The sequence below is a fragment of the Sciurus carolinensis genome, chromosome 9 (assembly GCF_902686445.1).
Source record: "Sciurus carolinensis chromosome 9, mSciCar1.2, whole genome shotgun sequence".
Taxonomy (NCBI): domain Eukaryota; kingdom Metazoa; phylum Chordata; class Mammalia; order Rodentia; family Sciuridae; genus Sciurus; species Sciurus carolinensis.
Window position 1 is genome coordinate 130,194,459 of NC_062221.1, and position 21,961 is coordinate 130,216,419.

The window sequence follows — 21,961 nt, forward strand, 5'->3', positions numbered from 1 at the left end:
GAAGTAAAATTATTTAACAACTCAATAGTTAAATACATTAGAAATACAACAGTGAAAAATCATTTTTCTATTTTCATGTTTGCTGAGGGCTCTAAGCTCACAATACTTATTTTAAGCAAACGTCAATATAGACTGTCAACCCCACAAAAATCCTGACTTTCCTTCTCATAGGGGGGTGGGGGAGGTTGAAAACTACTTGCTTTCAGAATCAGTTTTAGTACCCCCAACTCTGTCATATTTTTTTCCTGCTAATTAAAATCCTTCTTACTGAAGGATGGTCTGTGTCTGCATTAATTACTTAGATAACATGATAAACAGCTGACCAAATATATCACTTTCTCATATACTTAAAGACTAAGATAGTTAATGATAACTATTTTAAGTACATCACATTTATCCAAATAATAAGTTTATTTAGTTATTTTGAAGAACATGTGGAAATAATGATAGAGTTAAAGCTACCTTGGAGATCATCAATTTCTTATGTTAGAGTTGAAGAAACTCAGGCCTTGAAGGGTCACATGATTTCTCCAAGCTAACAAAACTGAATAGTAGCAAATTGGGACCCAGAACTGAGACCCTCTGGCTCCCAGGCTAGGTGTTACCTACCGGTCTGGCTGCACCATATCCAGCAGGTCCTGGGCCTGCGAGTCCTGCTTGAGGTGGAGGCTGGTTACGTCCTAGAACAAAGACATTGCATCATATATTTAAGTGTAAAAAATAACAAATAAAAAGAAAATAGAAACCATGTACTTATATTCCAAGTGTCTATTTCATGGTCCAGTTTTAAAAGTAAGTAATTACATTTAAGTGTTTTTACCTATATTATCTTTCCGTGTTGTTCCAGGACTTTTGGGTGCTTTGAAGCAGGAAGGAAAAAAAATTAGTTCATAAGTAAACAATAAAACAATATTGCATAATATCAGTTGGTTGTTCTATTTCCTTACCAGCAGAAGGAGGGGTGTGAGATGGTAATAAAACAAATTAGCTTTGGATAAGGATGTGGGTATTACTGGTCCTAAATGAATTATTCCAAATGAGAAAAATTAAGGGAGAACTTTATAAGAGTGAAGCATAGCTGTCTGAAGCCTCACTTATGGGGACACTTTAAGGCAACAGTCCTCACAAGAGCTCTGTCCATGAACCCTGAGAACAGAGGGTAGCTGCGAGAATGGTCACAAGCAGTGGCCATTGGAACTGCTGTTCCTCAGAGCTTGGCAGACAAATGGCTTCTGAGCCTAGGTAGAGCTGCTTTCTTCAAGTTACATTAAGTGGCTCCTCATGGCACTTTTTGGGGGCTTCATGCTATATTATTGTACATAAAGTTATGATGAGAACTTTTGGATTCATAGCAAAATTCTATGATTTGGACAGAAGACAGGCATATATGTGTCTTATTACCAAATATCTGCCTGTGGAAGACAGTGTTAAAATGTGGTTTAAACCCAATAGAAAGCTAAAGGATGAGATGAAAATTACTCCTGGGGACCAAAAGGAGTTAAAGGACTAACAAGGAGCCTTTTAGGTTTATTTTCCTTTCTGAGAAGCAATTCAAGTATAATTGTTACATGAAATACATCAGTCCTCTAATAACTAATCTTGACAAAAGGCTTCTAGTCTTAATAGTATTTTTAAACAAATCTAGCTCAGTATCAATGTACACAGAACATGTTTCCTAAAATCATCTACAAAATACTATATTCTAGTACCTTAGTTTGTTTAATCATATTTACTAATTTTTAAAACTCTGGATTAGTGAAGAATGTTAGTGAACATTTGGCATATTCCAAAAGAATTGTTTTGAAGGCATTCTTTTAAGTAGTAATTTCACTATCTAAATATACATGAAATATATATGAAACAAGAGCACAAATAACATGAATCTTGCAGAAATTAAGTAGATAGCTATTAGAAACATACATACAACATAGAATGAAAAGAGAAGAAATACAAGGTATACATAAGGAGGGAGAGGGGAAGTTCACAATTGGACTAAGAAAAGATTTATGTGCCTTTAAACACTGGAAGGCTGACATTTAGAAATAAAATGAGAGAACCATTTCTATAATGCGAAAGTCTTGTTACCTTCCATCTCTCTCCTAGCTACCCCAGGACTGGGAGGGGCTCCAATACCTTTTCAGAGAAAGAACAAAAACTATATATTGTTCAGGGCCCACAGCACAAAATGAAAGGCAGATACACAATTAGTTTTGCACAAAGGCTCTTTTATTGCTTTAAATCTCACACAGCTAGGTAAGTGCTCGGCCACTAAGCTACATCCCTGGACCCCAAAGTGACTCTAGATGCTGAACCCAAAACTTAATCCTCCCTTTCTTCAAATCAAGGAATAGGGCTGAGGGTACAGCTCGGTGGAGGAGTGCTTGCCTAGTATGCACAGGTTCTGTGTTTGATCTTCAGCACTGCGAACACAAAACAAAACCCCCAAACCCAAAGAGTAGAAGTGGGATAACTTCCTTTTTGTATCTGAGATTATCAGCATCAGGGAATCAAAAATATGTTTAATGAAAGTCTTTTGTTGTATTATCATCTCATTCATTATTATATCCAGAGTTATATCACTAATAAAAGCTGCAGTGTTTCACAATCAAAATGGGGAAAAAAATGAGAAATGAAGTTTTAACTTTACATATTTATTTATTTGGGGGGCACAGGGGATTGAACCCAGAGGTGCTTTACCACTGAGCCACATCCCCAGTCCTTTTAAAGATTTTTCTACTTTGAGACAGTGTCTCACAAAGTTGCTAGGGCCTTGCTAATCTGCTGAGGCTGGCCTCTAACTTTTGGTCCTCCTGCCTCAACCTCTTGAGCTGCAGAAATTACAGGCATGCACCACCACGTACAGCTAACTTAACAAGAATATAAAAGACTGGAGCCATTTTTAACTGGGGGGGGGGTATAAATTTACTCACCTTGAATTTTATCAAACCTAAAATGTCTCTCAGTAATAGGGATCAAACTCTAAAACATTAGTGAACCAAGACTCACATATGATAACAATTGTAAATGGTTACCTCCAAATTCTTTTCTAGCAGGTGCAGGACTCCTAGCCCCTTATAGTTCATAAGAAATATGCAGCAGAAAGGAAATGACATTAAATAAATAATTGAAATGTCAAGATTAGCTATCGTATTCATGATGTCAAGTATCAGGTAGGAATTATACATAGGTATCTAGATACTATTAAAAAGCTTTTGTTCAATGAACATACTTATAAGAATTAAAGTAATAACACTGCATTGGCCAAATTATATTGTTATACTGTGTGCGTGTACAAATATATAACAACAAATTCCATCAATTATAATGTGCCAATAAAAAATGTGGGAAAAAGGAAATTTAAACAAATATGTAAAGCTTTTTTATTAAATAATATGCATGCTTTTCAGTTATAACCATATAATTTATAGAAATTAAATTTTAATGAATTTATGAAGCCATAAATGAGGATTTTTAAAAAATTAAAGCTAGCTTTACCAACAGTTTATATGTCTAACTATATCAACTTAATAAAACCAAAACAAACACCTCTTGAACACTGGTAAGAATGCAGTTTTGAAAACATGCTGGAGAAATATACTTGGTAAACATATTTTACTTGTCTTGATGTGCCTACCATGTTCTTTTGAGAAAAGCTATTAGCAGTAGCAACAATGATAAAAATCAAATAAAATCTAGAAGCCTGCAATATGAAAACATGCAGAAAATTTTAAAATAGAATATAATTTCAAATCTTAGCAGAAATGAAAATAAAGTGGTTAGTTACCTGAAGGTGGAGGTGGTCTCTGTGGAGGGGTGGGACGCGTGGGAGGAGCAACTGGGCGGGGAGGGGGTGGTCGCTTGGGCTCTAAGGTCTGGGAAGAATCCTTCTGCTGTGGTTGGGTTGCAGGCTGAATGTCAACAGGAGAACCTAAAAAAAGTAGGGTAGGTAAGAAGATCAGGTGACAAGTGGGCTGTGGCAGAAAGGAATGTACTTCATAAATACGTATAAAAGTGTCCTGTTTTGTGAACTTAAACTAAGCAATAGTGGCTCTCAAAAATCAAACACGGGGATTAGAGAATCATTCAAGTAAATACACACTCTGTGAGCTTGGAGGCCCAGGAGTTCTGGATGGTGCTCGGCTAGGTCTGATGGGAAGGGAAGGCACAGGACCCTCTGATATTGTGGGTGACTGGCAGGGACTAGTCCTGGGTGAAGAGCTTGGGGAAGTGCCAAGGCCAGAACTTGAAGATGGCTGGAGATGCTGAGGAAGAAGTTCTTCCACTTCAGCACTATAGTCATCAACATCACCTAAGGAAAAGCAAGGAGTTAGAGACAGTACCATTTCAACTCATTCAAAGATGTTTTATGTGATTTAAATTCACAAATTAAACATGTTAACATTAGGATTTTGCAAAACATGTGGATTAAGCACATAAGCATGTTTAAAAGATTTATATGGATAATTAGAAATAGTACGAATGCTCTTACAGAAGATGTAAAGACACCTGTTACCTCAGAGCACCACCACTTCAAGCTGAAGTGACCAAATGGGCATTCACTGTTCCCTCAGGAGCTAGTGCAGTGCTGACTCAGAGTGGACTGCTCTCCCTCCAAGCCTGTCTACTGTCTCTACGGAACTGCCCGGCTTCCCTGCCCAGCTCAGATCTGGTTCTACAGGAAATAAACTCTCAGGCAGCCAGCCACACACCCTTCCCCAGAAGTGTCCTCCCTCATGCTCCCCATAATACAGACCCTCTTTGCTTTAGATGAACATCAGTCTCCCCTGAGGTCTCCTCATATCCACTTACCTCAGGGCTGGAAAGTGGGGTTAGGGTGCCCCTTACAATCTAATTCCAGAACATTAATCTTCTACCTCTAAAAAAAAAAAAGTTCTATTTCTTTGAAGCTATGATTTCAGGGATTTATTTAACACTCTGTACCTCACTTGCTGCAGTAATCTCCAACCTCCATTCTCTGGTTTCTTGAACCCATTTGTCAAGGACTAAGAAGAAAGTAAGATGGCAAATTGAGTCCTACCATCTTTCTGTGTGACTTGAGGACAACGCATAAAGTTTGTAGTTTTCAGTCTCTCGTGGGCTCCCAAAGCTGCCTGGAAATTGCATGATTTCCTGGTTGACTTTTCCCCTCACCCCTTTTCAGGAGCTATATCTTGAAGCTTTCTGACTCCTGAAATTGTGGACTGTTCCACTCCTGCAGATTGATGACTTTAACATTTACACTTCACAGTCTTAAGATGGGACCCCCTTCTCCCTCCACACACACACAACCTGCCTGCAGGCTGGAGTCTAATCCCACGCTCAGCACTCAAGTGTATGTGGATAGAATGAATGGAGTCCTACCCACCCCATTTTCTTAGTGACGCCCTTCCCCATCAGTTCTTTCTCTTCTAGCAGCACTCTTCCATGGGTAATAAGCATACCCAAGCCTTTTCCAGTAAAAAACAAAAAACAAAACCACCCCTGCATCCCCAGTCTCCACAGAGCAACTGTCTTCTCCACCATGCTGAGCCAGACCTCCTTAAAGAGCTTCTACACCACCTCCACCACTTCTCCTTCCACCCCTGACAGATCCTACCATCTGGCTCCATCACACCACTGAAATTACTCTTGTGATGATCACCAACAGCTTTCCTCCCTGCTATTTAATCAGAAGGTCAAGATTCTATCCTTATATCTCATCTCTCTATGTCTACAAGACACGTGGACTACTTCTTCCTTGTTATACTTTCTTTCCTTGATTTTTAAACCACAAAATTCTCTTGGGTCCCTGATGTTTTTAGTTGTTCTTGTCATTTTCCTTTACTGGGTAGCCTCTGCCTTTCTTTGAACTGTATCTTCATATGCTATGTCAGGACTCTTTTTCCATATTCAATTCTTTCTCTTGTCTCTCCATAACCCTAGTATTAAGCCAAAGCATTAAGTGACTGTCTTTATTGGCCATTAGGGCTACCTTTTGAGTCCAGAGTGCTCTCCTGAGCACCAGACCCACATATACAACAGCTGACATCTGTCCCTCCTGACCCCACAGACATTTCAGTCCCACATATTCAGAATGAACTTCATTTTCCACCCCACAGCTGTTCCTCCTGCTGCATTTTTTTTTTCTCCCTCACAAACACATTTGTACAATTAATTTAGATCTTCTTTCTCCCCCTCAGGCCTATTCATGTGCTTTCTCCCTGAGTCATTCTGCTCTATCCTCTTTAATCCAATTTTCCCCTCAGTCTGCAGATTCTTAACTTAAATTTTAATTCCTCTGTGAAACCTCACCCAATTCCTCAAATCCTGGCCAGGCAATGTTCTTATAAGCTACGATGGCACCAATCATTATCACTTTGATGTCACTTTATTATCTGCCGGTGTACTTGTCTGTAACCACTAGGAAGCTATGATTTCTAGAGGGCAAGGACCAAAGTTGTTGATTTCCAGCACCTGGCATGTACCCGGCACATAAATCCTAATTAATACTGCTGTGTGTCCCAAGGAGGAAGATAAAGATAAACTTGGTACTAAGACTTTACTGACGGGAAGGAAACTTCTGAGCACTACAGAAGTAAATATGTTCAACAAACCAACCAACCTTCCATATCAAAATCTGCCGCGACCTCTGCGTCTTCACCAAGCAGGGTAGAGCTTGTTGACGAAGGCAATGCAACACTGATTTTCTCTAAACTCATTTCTTCTTCCAAATTTTTTATCCAGTCTGGACTTTTTAAAGTAATAGTTATTGTCCGGCTCAATAACTAGTTGAATAAAAAAAGATATAAAATAAAATTCAGTAACATAAAAACTAATTCTTTTGGAAGAGAGGGGCTGCCTTAGTTGTAATATGCAATGATATAAATGATTAATTGAATGAGACACTATTCAACATAATTCTTCCACTTTTTAACTAGTTGGAAGGCTATTCCCAATTGTCCCCTTAAGGCTTGTGATGCTATATATAAAGGTCTCTTTTTCTAGGCTACACAAAGATTCAAGATTCCTTCATCACAGCCAGTACCTCTTCTTGGTCAGCTGTAAATTCCCTGACAACTTCGTTACATAATTTTGTAGTTTTTTTTATTTTGATCCTCAGATTAAATAACTGTTGCTCCATGAAAAAAATATATAGAAGAGACAGTAGGAAATCTTTAACCTATACAGTGTTAGCATTTAGAATACTGTGAGAACTGAACATCATTTTAAATCTTCCACAAAATTTAATCCTTCTGAAAACAGAACAACAGTCATTTGAAAACTGGCACTCTGCCTTTGCTATAAATTTGAGTGGTTTTTAGAAAAAAAATTATTTATTAAACCACCAACATGTTATAATCAAGTTATACCATGTCATGTTAAAATATTTTTTAAAAACTTCTAAAAACTTTCCAGTAGCTTTAAGACTGGTTGGTCAAGATAGTGCACAAAAAAGAAATTCTCACTTAAAATCCATATATGTGTAACTAACTTGCTTTCTACATAAGTGCTTTTACAGTTCCAAATTAATTTGTTTGAAGTTTCTTGACATGAACAAGATGGAAATTCTTTTGGTATATGCAAATGAACTATGTACCTATGACTAATATGCTGTGCTAAAAGTTGGCATCTTTGTGGGTACAGTTTTTCCCTGGATGAAACAGTTACTGATATTAGAATTCCTTGAAGGCACAAAAGTTGAAAAGTTGCTAGTATGAATGGCAAATCTGTGTTTAATAGTAATTTAGCATCTACATTAAGTTTTGAAATCAGAGTTCTTAGAATTAATAATCTTTTACTTGATTAACAGGCCCAAGTATTAAAATCAATTCAATGAATTGATTTATGAATAACAGCCACATGCTTTACAGGTCATTTATTACTTGTTAAAAATCAACAAAATTCTTCTATATTCACCAAGGAAATCTAATAAGCATTCTTAAGCCCCTAGAACCATAATGGCCATTTAAGACATAATTCCTTAGAATATCCACTTGGTAGAGATCAGAGTCAAACAAAAGGGAAGGAATTAAGATGACAGAAAATGTTCAAGAAGGTCTTCCTGATTTGTCCCATGTACACTATATACCTTTCCCAGATTCTCCTCTGAAATGGAAGAACTTTTATTATTGATCCTGAAAAATTGAGGGTTGAAATAATGGTATTAATAAAGGCAACAGACAGGAGTTTTAGAAATGTGTTACCTTCAAAGGGATCAATTAAACATCATATACTTTCCGCAAATATATATTTTTTTATAGTATTTGGAAATCTCTTAAAATTTCCAAATTTATAGATTTCATCTAGACTTGACGGTGAGCGATAGAGTGGAAAAGAAGGGAAAAAAACAAAATAAGAAAAATTAGATTATCAAGGAAAGACAAAAGAAACACTCCAAGGGGGACACGAGAGCTGACAAGGAATGTCACATCTAGAGCTGTTCTTTAATATTTATATTGTTGTGGGATAAGAAAGGGCTTTTAAGAGACCAAAGCTAGAATTAAATTTAAAAATCAGTCACTTTTACACAGTTAAAACACAATAAAGTTACAAGACAAATTAGGAAAAAATATCTGCAACATACTTAAAAAGAAATTAACATCTTTTAACATAAACGGAGCTTCAAAAGAGAAACACACCGGTGGAAAAATGGGCTGGCACTGGGGATGCGGCTGGAGACAAGCACTGCCTGGCATGCCTGGGCCTGCAGTTCAACCCCAGCACAAAAACCAACCTTGGAGTGACCAATAAACAAGCCATCCTCAATTTCTAGCAACCACAAAACTGAAATGATACACAACTTCGTGTCTTTCCAATTGCCAAAGTAAAAATGTGAAAGATTTAGTATTAATTAGGATGTGAGATAGAGATAACCCTGTGTATAGTGTAACTGGATAAAACTTTTCTGAAGGGCAGTTTGGACAGGAGTATTAAAACTTAATATGTCTATATTCTTTGAATTCTTTGACTTAGCAAATATACACTTAAAAATTTATCCTGAGTTTGTTCCTTAGCACCACATAAAAACAAACAAACACAATAAAGGTGTTATGTTCATCTACAACTAAAAAAAATTTTTAAAAAAATTTATCCCTAGGAATGGACCATTTGACCCAGTTATACCATTTCTTGGCATATGTCCAAGGACTTAAAATCAGCATACTACAGTGATGCAGCCACATCAATGGTTATAGCAGCTCAATTCACAATAGCTAAGCTATGGAACCAACCTAGTACACTTCAACAGATGAATGATTAAAGAAAAAGTAGTATATATACACAATGGAATATCACTCAGCTATTGAGAAGAATGAGATTATGGTATTTGCCAGTAAATGGAACTGGAGACTATCATGCTAAGTGAAATAAGACAATCCCAAAAAACGAAAGGCCAAATGTTCTCTCTGATAAGCATATGCTAACACACAATAAGGGTGGGGGAGGGAAGAATAGAAGTTCACTGGATCAGACAAAGGGGAATAAAGGGAAGGGATGGGGATGGGAATAGGAAAGACAGTAGAATGAATCAGAAATTCATGAAATTAATACACGGCCAGTGTAGCTCCACATGATGTTCAACCAAAAGAATGGGGTCCTAATTAGAATAAGATATACTCCATGTATGTATAATATGTCAAAATACCTTCTACTGTCATGTATATCTAAAAAGAACAAAAAAAAAATCTTTAAAAAAATATTTTAAAAAATCTTTAGGGAGGATCTAAAATAACCTAAACTTGTCAGAAAACTAGACTAAATTAAAAAATGAAATAACCTCTGAAGCATACCACAAAGTCTTTTACTTCATTAACTGAAAATGAGTTTAGATAATCTTGCCACAGGCCAAAAAATAGAGTTGTCAGACAATTTCAGAATGGCCTAAAATCAATAAATAACTTACCTCTTTACCATTTAGGTTCAGAACACTCAATGCAGAGCTTCCCTCCAAAAATGTAACCCACATTTTATCTTCCACAAATCTTTAAGACAAAGCAATAAAAAAACACAATTAATTCTTTAGACATAACTAACTTGATAACTGAAGTCCTCTGATTACTGATCAACAGGCTGACAGAGGTCAGGAAGTGTAAAGGAAGGAGGGCACTAGGGCTGGTGGTGACCCAGAGAGGGCACTCTTTCCCCTCACATTTCAATCCCAGTTCATTCTTTCTTATTACTATGCTAATAAAACAGGCAGAAGAAATTGGCCTTGTTCAAAGTGATCTTATATATAAGGAGAGTAAACTACAAAGCTCAGATCCAAGTCTCCCAACCCCATAGTCCAGTAATATGGATTTTTAGTTTCAATGTCTTCCCTGAATGACATTTCCTTTGACTGAGAAAGATGATAGGGAGTTACCAGTGGGGAGATACACACACACACACACACACACACACACACACACACACACCCCAAAACCCAACAGGCTACAAGTAGTCTTAGGTGACAGTCCTTGTCTTCAGTCCTTGACAACACAATTCTTGGCCATTCAGTGGTTTTTGTTATGATTTTAAGTTTACAATTTTGAAATATGAAACCTCCAAAGAAGAAATACAAAGAGAACATGGGAACAAGTTTAGAGGAGGTCACTGATATGTAATGAAATTACTGTGCTAAAAAGAATAAAACAACATTCTCAGTCTTGTTTACAGAAACAATTTTGTGAGCTGAACCATTCCCAGTTGTATAGAGAAAACATCAATGATATACACTAGGACACACATGCACATACACTCTTTCACGCTAGGACTCAAATGTATATGTTATAGATATTAAGCAAAAATGTGCACAGTACTTTAGTCTGTTGAAATCGAGGGCCTGGAACAGATCTGCATAATTACTAAAACATGACCAAGGTAACTGATTCAATTTCTTTGGCATAAAGTTATTAAGCTGCAGGATTCAGGATGCTATCACATCAGGATGCTATCCTATCTCATACAGAGGCATCGTTCTTAAAGACCATGAAGGTATCTTTTTCACATTGATGGCAAAGAATGACAGCCCTCTTCCAAAGGTCACCATCACCCGTTAGGGCTGTACTTAGGTTACACCAATTTCCCAACTTCAAACATTATTTTTTCTTTTATTGTGATTATCAAAGTGATTCTAGGGCAGGGCTAATTTCTTGGTCCTTATCCTCAATGAACAAAGTGACCCTTACACATTTTTAACTTTAACAAATTTTGGTTCTCAGACATCCATGGATTTATATAGGTCCTTCTAGGAACTGTATTTTCTTCCTGCTTTCACTCACTAGGTTAAAAGTAGCAAACAGAGTTTTCCTTCAATTAATATGCATATTTAAATGCATCCAAATTTGTCCCATCTACATTTCCAGGAACCCTTATTTAAATATAAAGGAGTTTACAGACTCAGTCGCTCTTTTAATGGCTTCTTATTCTAGATCAAAAGTGAATAATTTAGTTTTACTGCTTACAGTATTGTTTACTTTTTTAAAAAATATTTTTAGTTGTAGATAGACACAATACCTTTAATTTATTTGTTTTTATGTGGTGCTGAGGACTGAACCCAGTGACTCATATGTAGGAGAAAAGCACTCCACCACTGAGCTACAACCCCAGCCCTCTTTGTTTACTTTCATTGCCTTTTTTGTCTTTACCAACAGGGCTATCATAGGTATAACAATGAATACTCTAGGTGTGGAGACACCCCACAGTTTTATAGTAATGTCTTATTTCTTACCAATACTTTTCCCAATCATGATAATAAGCATTTTGAGGAATGCTTTTGGCTCTAATTTTGAGCTCAGAAAAACCTAGGGGGTTATAAAGACAGATAGGTCCTTTCCTTTATCAACCTTTCATTTCTGACACAATCTGGACTCTTCCTGCTCAGTGCAGTATTTCACATTTGCTCATGAGGATGCGTATCGGCTACTCTGCTGCCCACTCACACAATCCACAAGATCCTTCTGGTGGTGTGGCATTTCTGTACTTGGCAGAGGTTACTGGCATCTGTCAACTTGGAAGATTTCATTATGTACTTCCTCAAGTCTTAAAATTTTGGAAGGTTTTTGTTTTCTTTTTTTTTTTTAAGGTTTAAAGTATACTGTTGTCAAAAGATTTAAGGGAAGTCTAAATAAAATTTCCTCATTTACTCCTGAGTGTCTTAGGCATGATTTTCATTCTATAGAAAGCACACCATCTGTGATGTACTCTTTAGAATCTGGGGAAGCTCATTATGCTTATCTTCCCAACAAGATTACAAGCAGAAGTTGCATCAAATTCTCCTCTGCTCTTCCACAGCACCTAGTAAAGAGATCTATAAACATACCCAAGAAAGTAAAGGAACAAAAAAGGCGTTTAACAGTACTTCTTTCTCTTCGGTATTCAAACACACATATAATTCAATCTTTCAAAATCGCTGTACATACGGAAGAGAACATTTTTAGAATAAGAAAAGAGGCATCTGGTTCTGCATAAGGCAGATGGTTAAACCAATGAGGGAAACCAAGATTGGAACGAATGACTCCTAACTGTTCATCACATCTCTCTTGGTTGGAAATTAAACACACAACTACTTTAAACATCAAATTTCTTAAGCTGAGGGAGGAATAATTCCTCCACTTTTATCACTCCTTAAAAAAGTAATCATTTTGTTATAGAGCTTTCATTGTATTGGAATCTCGAGAAGTCATCTCTGAACTTGCACATCTTTCTATTTTGGGGGGGTACTGGGGATTGAACTCAGGGGCAGTTGATTACTAAGTCACATCCCCAGTCCTATTTTGTATTTTATTTTGAGGCAGGGTCTCCCCGAATTGCTTAGCGCCTTTCTTTTGCTGAGGCTGGCTTTGAACTTGAGATCCTCCTGCCTCAGCGTCCCAAGCTGCTGGGATTATAGGCGTGTGCCACCATGCCTGGCTGAACTTGCACATATTTCTGTCTTCAACTGTTCATATAAAATTTTCATTATTCAATTCAAGCTTTCTAAGCAGAGAATTCAGTTTCAAAACCTATGAGCTCTTGGAATAACATCTATAGTATAATTTTTATTTAGTTTGGAAATAAAAATATTCCTACATTATTAAAACACAAATTAGGTGACTTGTAATATAGAAACTATCATTTAAGAATCATGAGCTGTTTTTGGATAATAAATATTTTATTTACCTTATGAGTATAACTTCACCAAAATTTGCAAACTGCTGCAGGAGCTCATCAATTAATGCATCGTCAAAAAAATTATTTTCTTGCAAAGAACTTTTGATTGAGACCAATACTGTACCATCTGGTGGACCCTGAACTGCAATTACTTCTTTATAAATGTTTTGTCTCTCTTCAGCTTCAACTTCGAATATATCTATATCAATTAGGGCAACGACGGGCCTTAGGACATAAAGAAGATAGATGTGTTACAAATATTTTTAAAAATGTATTTCATATCAATTTCAAGCATCATTAGAAATACTGAGACTGTTGAAACCTGTGGTCGGAAGTCTTCAGCTCAGCTCTTCCATAGTGCAGCAAAGTGCCAGGAGTCCAGGTGTACAGTATTTTGCTTTCATCTTGAAAACTAGCATTTAGAAGATCTAAATCTTCAGCTGCAGTCAGAACAAAACACAAGACCATATGATCAGGACAGATCATGTGCAGCAAAGAGGCACATCCTTCTTTTCTTTAGCTTCAGTTGTCTAAGGCTGGAATGCCAGACATTCTTGTTAATAGACAGGAAGTCTAGATACCTTTAAATTAGAAAGGTTTTTAGTAGTTTGATCATTTTGTTGTTTACTTGGTAAAAATTAAAATATGACCTTACTTCTAAGATTACTTAGAGGCCTGTGACCTCTAAGTTTTATAAATAGAGTTTTATAAATAATTCAACAGACAAGTGGCAGTTAAAAGCACACACAAACCACTTTCTTTATTCAATCTAAAAACTTGAATTAGCATTCAACTGAAAAATTTTTAAAGTTTCCTTCCTTCTCTTCACATGAAATTATGCCACTGAAAACAGATTGAAAATTAATATTTTAAAAAACACATCACATCTAGATAACCTTTGTTGAAAAGAATTAGCTTTCTTATTCTTCATTGGTATTTATATCATTTTAATTCATCTGAATAAAGAAGTCCATTTTCCAACCTGATCTATCGAAGGGCCACTTCCTCCTTCTCCAGAGGACACGGTCTGTCCATGCAGGGGTACGGCACTTCTCACTGGTGTCATAGTCATCAGAAAATAAGTCATATTTATAGGTTGGAGCAAAGGTTACTTTTCCCTCTAAGAATCCTCTAAAGATCTAAAATAAACATACACAAAGCAAGTTATTGTACAGTGTGTAAAAGTTCTGTTTTTGTTCATTCATTAAATATCTTATTATGTACTGAATACCCTGGAATGAAATTTGTATCATCTGATGAACATTTCTAACTGAAAGGAATAAAGCTTAAGGGGGGGAAATGTTGCCTTTTCCTTATCGCTTGTTTAACCTTTCATTAAACATATATTTAAAAAAACAAAACAAAACATGAATAAGGACTATCCCTCTGCCCTTGAGCTACAGGAGACATTTAAACAGTTTGGAATTTTGGAAATCATCTAGTCTGACATCTTACTCTCAAATAAAGAGTGATGTACAAAAATGTTAAATGGTGCCCAGAGTGTAAGAATTCATATCTGATGATCCCCGGGCACTGTACCAAGTGGGCTCCAATTATTTTATTTAAATAAATTCTTCCAAAATTTTGTGGTCATAAGAAGTAAGTTTCAAAAAGGGCAGATGATAAAAGGAACAAAAGAATAACAACAACAAAGTAGATTACCCTATGATCTTAAACCCCAAAACTAATAGCCCTAAAAACTAAGATTCAAAACTATTACTACCACCACCCCCCACCAAAAGTATATTTGAAAGTGAGTCTTACAGACACATACTTTTCTTTCTGGGAATTATAATGGGCTGTGTCTCCCACACATGAGGATGTGTTCTCTCTTTTTTCAGGAAAAGTAATTCTATGTCTACTTATCTACATGTAAGTATTTAAGTATAGATATCATCCAAGAAATTTGAAGAAAAACTAATTAAGGAAAGCATGTTTCATAAATCCAAATTCCTTCTCAAGGATGTATGTACCTGCCCAGCATTTTTCTGATTGATAAGTTGATCCCCTGCTATAAGAGAATCCCAATTTTGCTGTCTTATGAGTTCTTTGACTTCTTCATTAGGTAGATCAATTCGATAGTTGAAATCACCACACCAAAATACATAGTCATGGGAAAAGAGCATCCTTCCCTGAAAGCAATGAGATGGAATTTTATATACAAAATAATCAATTTTTTAAATGGGGCGGGAAGGCGTGGGGTAAGGAAAGGTAGTACACTGAGACAGACAGTATTACTCTATGTATATGTATGATTACATGAATGGTGTGAACCTATATTGTGCACAACATAGAAATGAAAAGTTGTACCCCCCCAAAAAAAATCTATTTTTAAAAATATTTTACATTATTTCTTTGCCTCAGATATGTCTCCCCTACCCCAATTCTGTTTCTTTGATCCAATAGTAACAATACAAGAAATTATCTATTTAGGTGAATACTGTTGATGTTTCCAAGAAATACCTTGAATTTTCAAGAACCCTGCTATAGAATGTGAGGTAAATTAAAATACGTTTCAAAGCTTTATCTTCAAGGACAAGTAACAGATGCTTACCATGGGAAAACTCAATTTTCGTGCTATTTCTACAAAATCTTCATTTCTTTCTTTGACTTGTGACTGCCCTGCAGCAAAGTGGCTACAGACAAAGCAAAGGCTTGTTGTATGGAAGAGCATTCGGATTGCAACCGCTCCTTTATTCCCAGTTGCACCTCCCATCCCAGTCTTCACAGTGTCAACTGCAACATCCCTTTAAAACAAGAACTACAGGTAAGTGCTTTGAAGCAATATTCTAGGTCTTTTAATTGGTACTGAATGGTAGAAAGTAGCCTTAGGAGAGTGCTGTTTACTGACCTGATAAAAGGAGCATGCTGTGGTCTGATAAAAACAAACAGACAGACACCCACCAACTGTTCGGAAGCCAGCAGCACATACTTGTTGTCTCTGGAGATCGTCTTCTGAAGTTCCACAGCCCACAACTTCTGATTTGTTGTGCTACCAGAAAACATTAAAGAGGTGATCTTAAAAGATATCATACATTAATCTATCAAAATTTCTCAAAACTCTAAAATCTTTCTGCAGGCTTTATTTCCTTTAAGGAGGAAAAGTTCACATTTGGCCAAAATAATAGCACACTTCAAAATCTTATCTACAATTCCTTTACAAAGATAATATGAACTGACTTAATAAATGACACAGTAATTACAAGCTTGTACTCTTTACTCTTTCTTAGGTATTCATTAGGGTCAAGGAGAAGTGTGTGCCTCCAGATAACATTTTTCTGTTTTCCTGAATTACAACTGATTTTGTTTTTTAAAAAAACTTATGAAGAATCTTAAACATACACAAAAAAGAGACAATTATAAAATAAACCTCCATATTCCATTATCCAGCTTCAATATAACAATCATTTTTTTTGCTTTCTTAAATAAACCTGGACCATTTTAGACCAAACCTAAGACACATGCCATTTCATTTATAAATATTTCATTATTCATTTCTAATGCAATGGAACATTTTTTTCATATAACCACAATGCTACTATCATGCTTAAATATTAACTCTTCCTTAATATCACCTAACACTCAATTCATATTTAAATTATCCAAAAACATTTTCATGTGGTTGGATTGTATGATGGTTTAGATATGAGGTAAAATCATCAGGTTGTGAGAGCTGCTAGGCAGATGGGTGTGGCCAGAAGAGGTGGGTCACTGAGGGTAGGTCCAGGAAGGGTTCATCTTCCCTCTGACCCCTTCCCCCTTTCCTCTCTCTGCTTCCTTGCTGCCATGAATGAAGCAGCTTTCCTCTACCATCCCCTTCCGCCATAATGTTCTAATTCACCTTGGACTCAGAGCAGTGGACTCAACTGACCAAGGACTAAACCTCTGGAATTGTGAGCCAAAATAAACTTTTCCTCCTCTAAGTTGTTCTGGTCGGGTATTTTGGTTACAGTGATGACATGCTGACTAACCCAGTTTCTTTCTTTAAAACAGGATAAAAACATGGCCTATACCACACATGTGCTTGCCTTGTCTCTTGAATCTCTCTTAGTCTTTAATATTTCTCAATATTACCATCCCTTTTTTTAAATATCATGATCTTCTTCTTCTTCTTTTTTTTTTTTTAAAGAAACTGGGCCATGTGCCCATGAAATATTCAACAAACTGGACTTGGCTAATGTTTCTCATTAAATGTTAACATGTCCCCTCTATTCCTAATATTTCTTGTAAAATGGTAATGTAAAAATTAGATTAAGAATCATGATCAAATTTATTTATGTATTTATTTTGGTAAAAATAACCTACTGGTTTGTACTATGTACTTCTCACTGTATCAAAGCAGGAGGCACATCATTTCTGCAATGTTGAACTGATTCAGATGGTCAGTAATGGACTCCAGAGTTTCCTACTAACCCTTCTTTAAGAATTCAGCATTTACTGATGATGATTGTTCAGATTCATTATTTTATGAGAAGGTGAAAAATACTGACTTCGTAATTTCTGCATTTCATAGTCAATTGTAATAGGTTGGATTATGAAATACAGAAATTACCTGCAATATAGTTCATATAAAAAAGACAAGATAAAAGTTCAATCCTTAGCTATACATTTTTATAGCAGTAAGTTTGAGCCTAAGAACATCCAATCAAGAGCAAAACATTTTTTTCTCTTTGTTCCAGGTCACACGAATGTTAAGTGTGAATATGACCTCATACCCATTTATCTAATACTAACCATTACTGCCTCCAAATACTGACTCACTACCTACCATGATCCCACCACTATAATGTGGATTCTGCAAAGAATACGATACCTTCATCATTATGCCACTTCTCAGGTCATCTTTTCAATGAACATTACCCTGATAATTCCATTTAAAACTGTTAACACTTCCCACCTCCAAGACCTGATTCCCTTTAGCACTATCTATTTTCCATAGTGGGAGTTAGGGATTAAATTTCATTCTACTACATGTGAATTTCCAGTTTCCCAGCACCATTTGTTGAAGTGGCTATCTTTTCTCCAATGTATGTTTTTGGTGCCTTTGTCTAGTGTGAGATAACTGCATTCATGTAGGTTTGTCTCTGTGTCCTCTATTCAATTCTACTGGTCTTCATACACACAATGTTGGCAATGCCAATGTTTTGGGGCCAAAACTATTGTATTGTTACAATGACTATTTTTGTTACTATTACTCTGTAGTATAATTTAAGGTCATCCCCAGTTCTCTTTAGCTTTTATTTTGAAACAGGGTCTTACTCAGTTGTTCAGGCTGACCTTGAACTTGTGATCCTCCTACCCTTAGTCTTCAAAGTAACTGAGATTACAGGCATGAAACTACCACATTTTTCATGGAATACAATTTTTCTTGAAAGAACTAATGACAGACTATGGCTTTTCAGATTTGGTTAATAATCAGACATATTTTTTTCAGCTAACCGTGTCTCTTCAAGAAAAACAACCAAGCATATTTGTTTACAATGATAAAAGTTGAGATTTTAAGCAAAAATGAGAATTTTGGAACTTTTTAGTTCCCAATATTTAAAAATTTTTCTTATGAGATAATCAGTGATGATATTAACAATATAATGCTTTGATATTGATGGTAAGATGTGTCAAACTTTAGAAACTCTACATAACTAAGTTAATTTTTCCAAATGACCAATACATGATGTTACAAAATTATTAAAGGATCAACGAAGAACTTCAGTATAAATAGAAGAATTAAAGTTCATTGATATGGTTTCAGATTCCATTCTGCAACTAACCTTTAAGACACTACCATTTGTTGAGTTTGGGTGTAATATCAGAGAAGAAATTATCTGGAAAGGCCATTAAAACACTTCCTTTTTCAACTACATATTTATGTGACTTTTCTTCATATACTTCAACCAAAACAACACACTGCAATAGAGTGATGCAGAAGTAGACATAAGTTTCTAGTTGTTTTAAGACAGACATTAAAGAAATGTGCAAAAACACAAAACAATGTCAACCTTCTCAGTAAATTTTTGCTATAGAGATATTATTTTAATTAAAAAAAGTTATATTAACACATAATGGGTTCACTATTGTTATTTGTAACCCACTAAGTCCCAAGTTTTCAATTCTGTGAATATTTCAATGAAACTGATATGGGTGCATTAAAATAGGTTAGAAACATAAGCTAGAGTTTATATATCCTTTATATGTTTTTTTCATATCTTTGAAATACATTTATATTTTTTCAAGCACTCTAAATACTTGCCTGTTACTTTTCTCAAAAGACTAAACCTCTTAAAACAAGAATTATTTAATAATTACTTCAATGTTATCATAAGTGGTATATTTGTTTAAATAGGTGTTCTACATCTGGAATGATGGGACGAAGTGAGTTAAATAAATGTTTTTACATTTTCAAGTTTAATTCCTAATATAATAAATATCCCAACATTAATAAAAATTCTTTGCGATTCTGTTTTGGTCAGCTTTTTTGCTGCTGTGACTAAAAGACCTGACCAGAACAACTGCAGAGGAGGAAAGGTTTATTTAGGGGCTCACGGTTTCACAGGTCTCAATCCACAGACAGTAGGCTTTATTCCTTGGAGCCTGAGGTGAGGAAGGGCATCAAGGTGGAGAGGAGTGTGGCAGAGGGAAGCAGCTCACATAATGATCAGGTAGCAGAGAGAGACTCTACTTGCCAGATACAAACATACTCCAAAGCCCCATCCCCGATGCCCTACCTCCTCCTCCAGCCACACCCTACCTACCTTCAGTTACCATTTAGTTAATCCCATCTGGGGATTAATTCACTGATTGGGTTAAAACTCTCACAAAACAATCACTTCTCTTAACTGTCTTGCATGAGCTTTTGAGGAACAACTCATATCCAAACCATAACAAAGTCTCAATATTTTTAAGAGTACAGAGAGAGTCTCAGACTAAAAAGTTTAAGCACTGGTATCACATAGCCTAAAAATCATCTTTCTATTTATTATCTCAATTGATCCTTGCAACAATGACTAAATTACCTGTTACGGTTTGGATCTGGAATGTCCCCCAAAATCTCACATTTTAGACTTGGTCCCCACTCTAGCAAGGTTCAGAAGTGCGGATTTGGGCAAATGATTGGATCATGAGGGCTCTGATTTCATCAGTGGATCAATCCGTTAACAGCTAAATAGATTATTGAGATGGGAGTAGAAAAGTGCAAGCAGGTGGGGTAAGGATGGAGGAAGTGGGACATGGGGACATGTCATTAGAGACTCTGTCTCTCTCTCTCTCTCATGAGTTGAGCAGCTTTCCTCTTCATGCCCTTCTGTCATGATGTTCTGCTTCACTTGAGGCTCAGAGTAATGAAGATGGTTAACCAAGGACTGAAACCTCTGACCATGAGCTAAAATAAACCCAAGTTGTTTGTGAGATATTTTGGTCACAGCAATGATGAAAAGTTAACATGTTATCTGTGTTCCAAGTCCCTCAATAAAATAATTTTCCAGTGCTACCTGACTAGCTTACCTTGCATTCACAATATTTCCAGCATTCAACTCTACCATTTCTTCAAAACCAATTGCAAATATATCAGTTGGCTTACTTCTTTTATCTACAATTAAGCAACCAAGAAATACTTTTAAATATAGCCTCAATCAAATCGCAATCTCATCCAATAGAACATAATACCAGACCTCATAAAAATCTACTTTTTTTTTGTTTTGAGTTAACTAGTTCATACAAAAGGCAAAAATTCATGAATGAGATAACAGTACTTTAAATTTATTTTCTACTACAATGTCTTATACTTGCTTCTTTAATATTGTTTCTCTTGGAGATCCCTAAGCAACATTTTGAAAGAACTCTTAACTAACATTTGGATAGTGGACAATAAAGAAATCAGTCACTCTCAATGGCTAAAATGGAACAAAACTGGAGAGGTAAAGGAATTCTTCAGAAAAGACATAAAGAATAAAGTGGCTGAGAAACTCTCAAATAGGAGATATAACAGCTGGGAGGCACTTTTCATATTCAAATTGTAAAGCTGCAAGTTTGACCTTTCTGCTATTTCCTATATGAAAGTAATCCAGGAACAGCAGAAGAAAACAGGGGTTAAGATACATCACTCTGTCCCAGCTATTATCCTTTTTATAACTGAAAAGAACTAAAAAAAGACAGAACCTACTTCAGAAATGCAGTACTGGGGTAGTTTAGGGGCCCCCCCGTATTACAAAATAAGGACAAATAGATAGAATGAGCCTATAAATATTATGAACTAATACTGAAAAATAAAAAAAGTACTGACTACCATTATATGTCAGGCTCAAACCTGCATCATCTCATGTAGTTACCACACAAAGAACTTAGAAGACAGATAATTTTGTCTTTTATTTATAGATAGGAAAATGAGACTTCAGAGAACCTATGCAACTTGCCCAAGCTCACACATAAAACGAGGTGTAGCATACATACTCCAGAGTCAAACTGCCTGAACTCACACCCTGACTGTGCCATTACTGGCTGCACGACCATGAGCAGGTTATTTTCACTTCTCTGTCTCAGTTTTCTCATCTGTAATTACAGCTGGAATCAAAGTGTTAATGTAATAAGTCTCTTATAAGATTAAATAAATACATGGAAGTTATTTGGAATTACAGTGTTAGTTATTATTGTAGTAGTAGTAGTAGTAGTAGTAGTAGTAGTACTTCTGCTTCTAGTGTGGATGGATGTAAGTGAAAAAGGGCATTTTAATAAAAAGTTTTAGGATAACCCCAAGGTTTAAGACAGGACTGAATAAAAATAACTAAAAAAAAAAAAAAAGAAAAAGAAAAATACCATTTTGTATACTTATCACCTTCATATACAACATTGGTCACTGTATACT

The 21,961-nt window shown here is 35.9% G+C and overlaps 1 protein-coding gene across 14 annotated transcripts in view; it reads right to left on the bottom strand.

The window, feature by feature from the left end:
• Synj1 (synaptojanin 1) overlaps positions 1-21,961 on the bottom strand; it is a 78,606-nt gene that overhangs the window by 10,431 nt on the left and 46,214 nt on the right. For 7 of the 14 annotated variants that reach the window (XM_047563774.1, XM_047563776.1, XM_047563775.1 and 4 more), the window contains 15 exons: positions 20,605-20,689; positions 15,959-16,099; positions 15,662-15,854; positions 15,081-15,239; positions 14,090-14,246; positions 13,430-13,547; positions 13,117-13,332; positions 9,881-9,959; positions 6,602-6,764; positions 4,100-4,309; positions 3,785-3,928; positions 3,033-3,071; positions 2,086-2,133; positions 821-859; positions 610-680 (listed from right to left, as the gene is read on the bottom strand). In XM_047563774.1, the coding sequence (XP_047419730.1) occupies positions 610-680; positions 821-859; positions 2,086-2,133; positions 3,033-3,071; positions 3,785-3,928; positions 4,100-4,309; positions 6,602-6,764; positions 9,881-9,959; positions 13,117-13,332; positions 13,430-13,547; positions 14,090-14,246; positions 15,081-15,239; positions 15,662-15,854; positions 15,959-16,099; positions 20,605-20,689 (1,862 nt within the window). The remainder of the gene's footprint in view (positions 1-609; positions 681-820; positions 860-2,085; positions 2,134-3,032; positions 3,072-3,784; positions 3,929-4,099; positions 4,310-6,601; positions 6,765-9,880; positions 9,960-13,116; positions 13,333-13,429; positions 13,548-14,089; positions 14,247-15,080; positions 15,240-15,661; positions 15,855-15,958; positions 16,100-20,604; positions 20,690-21,961) is intronic. The other 7 variants (XM_047563782.1, XM_047563781.1, XM_047563788.1 and 4 more) reach the window with 4 other exon arrangements.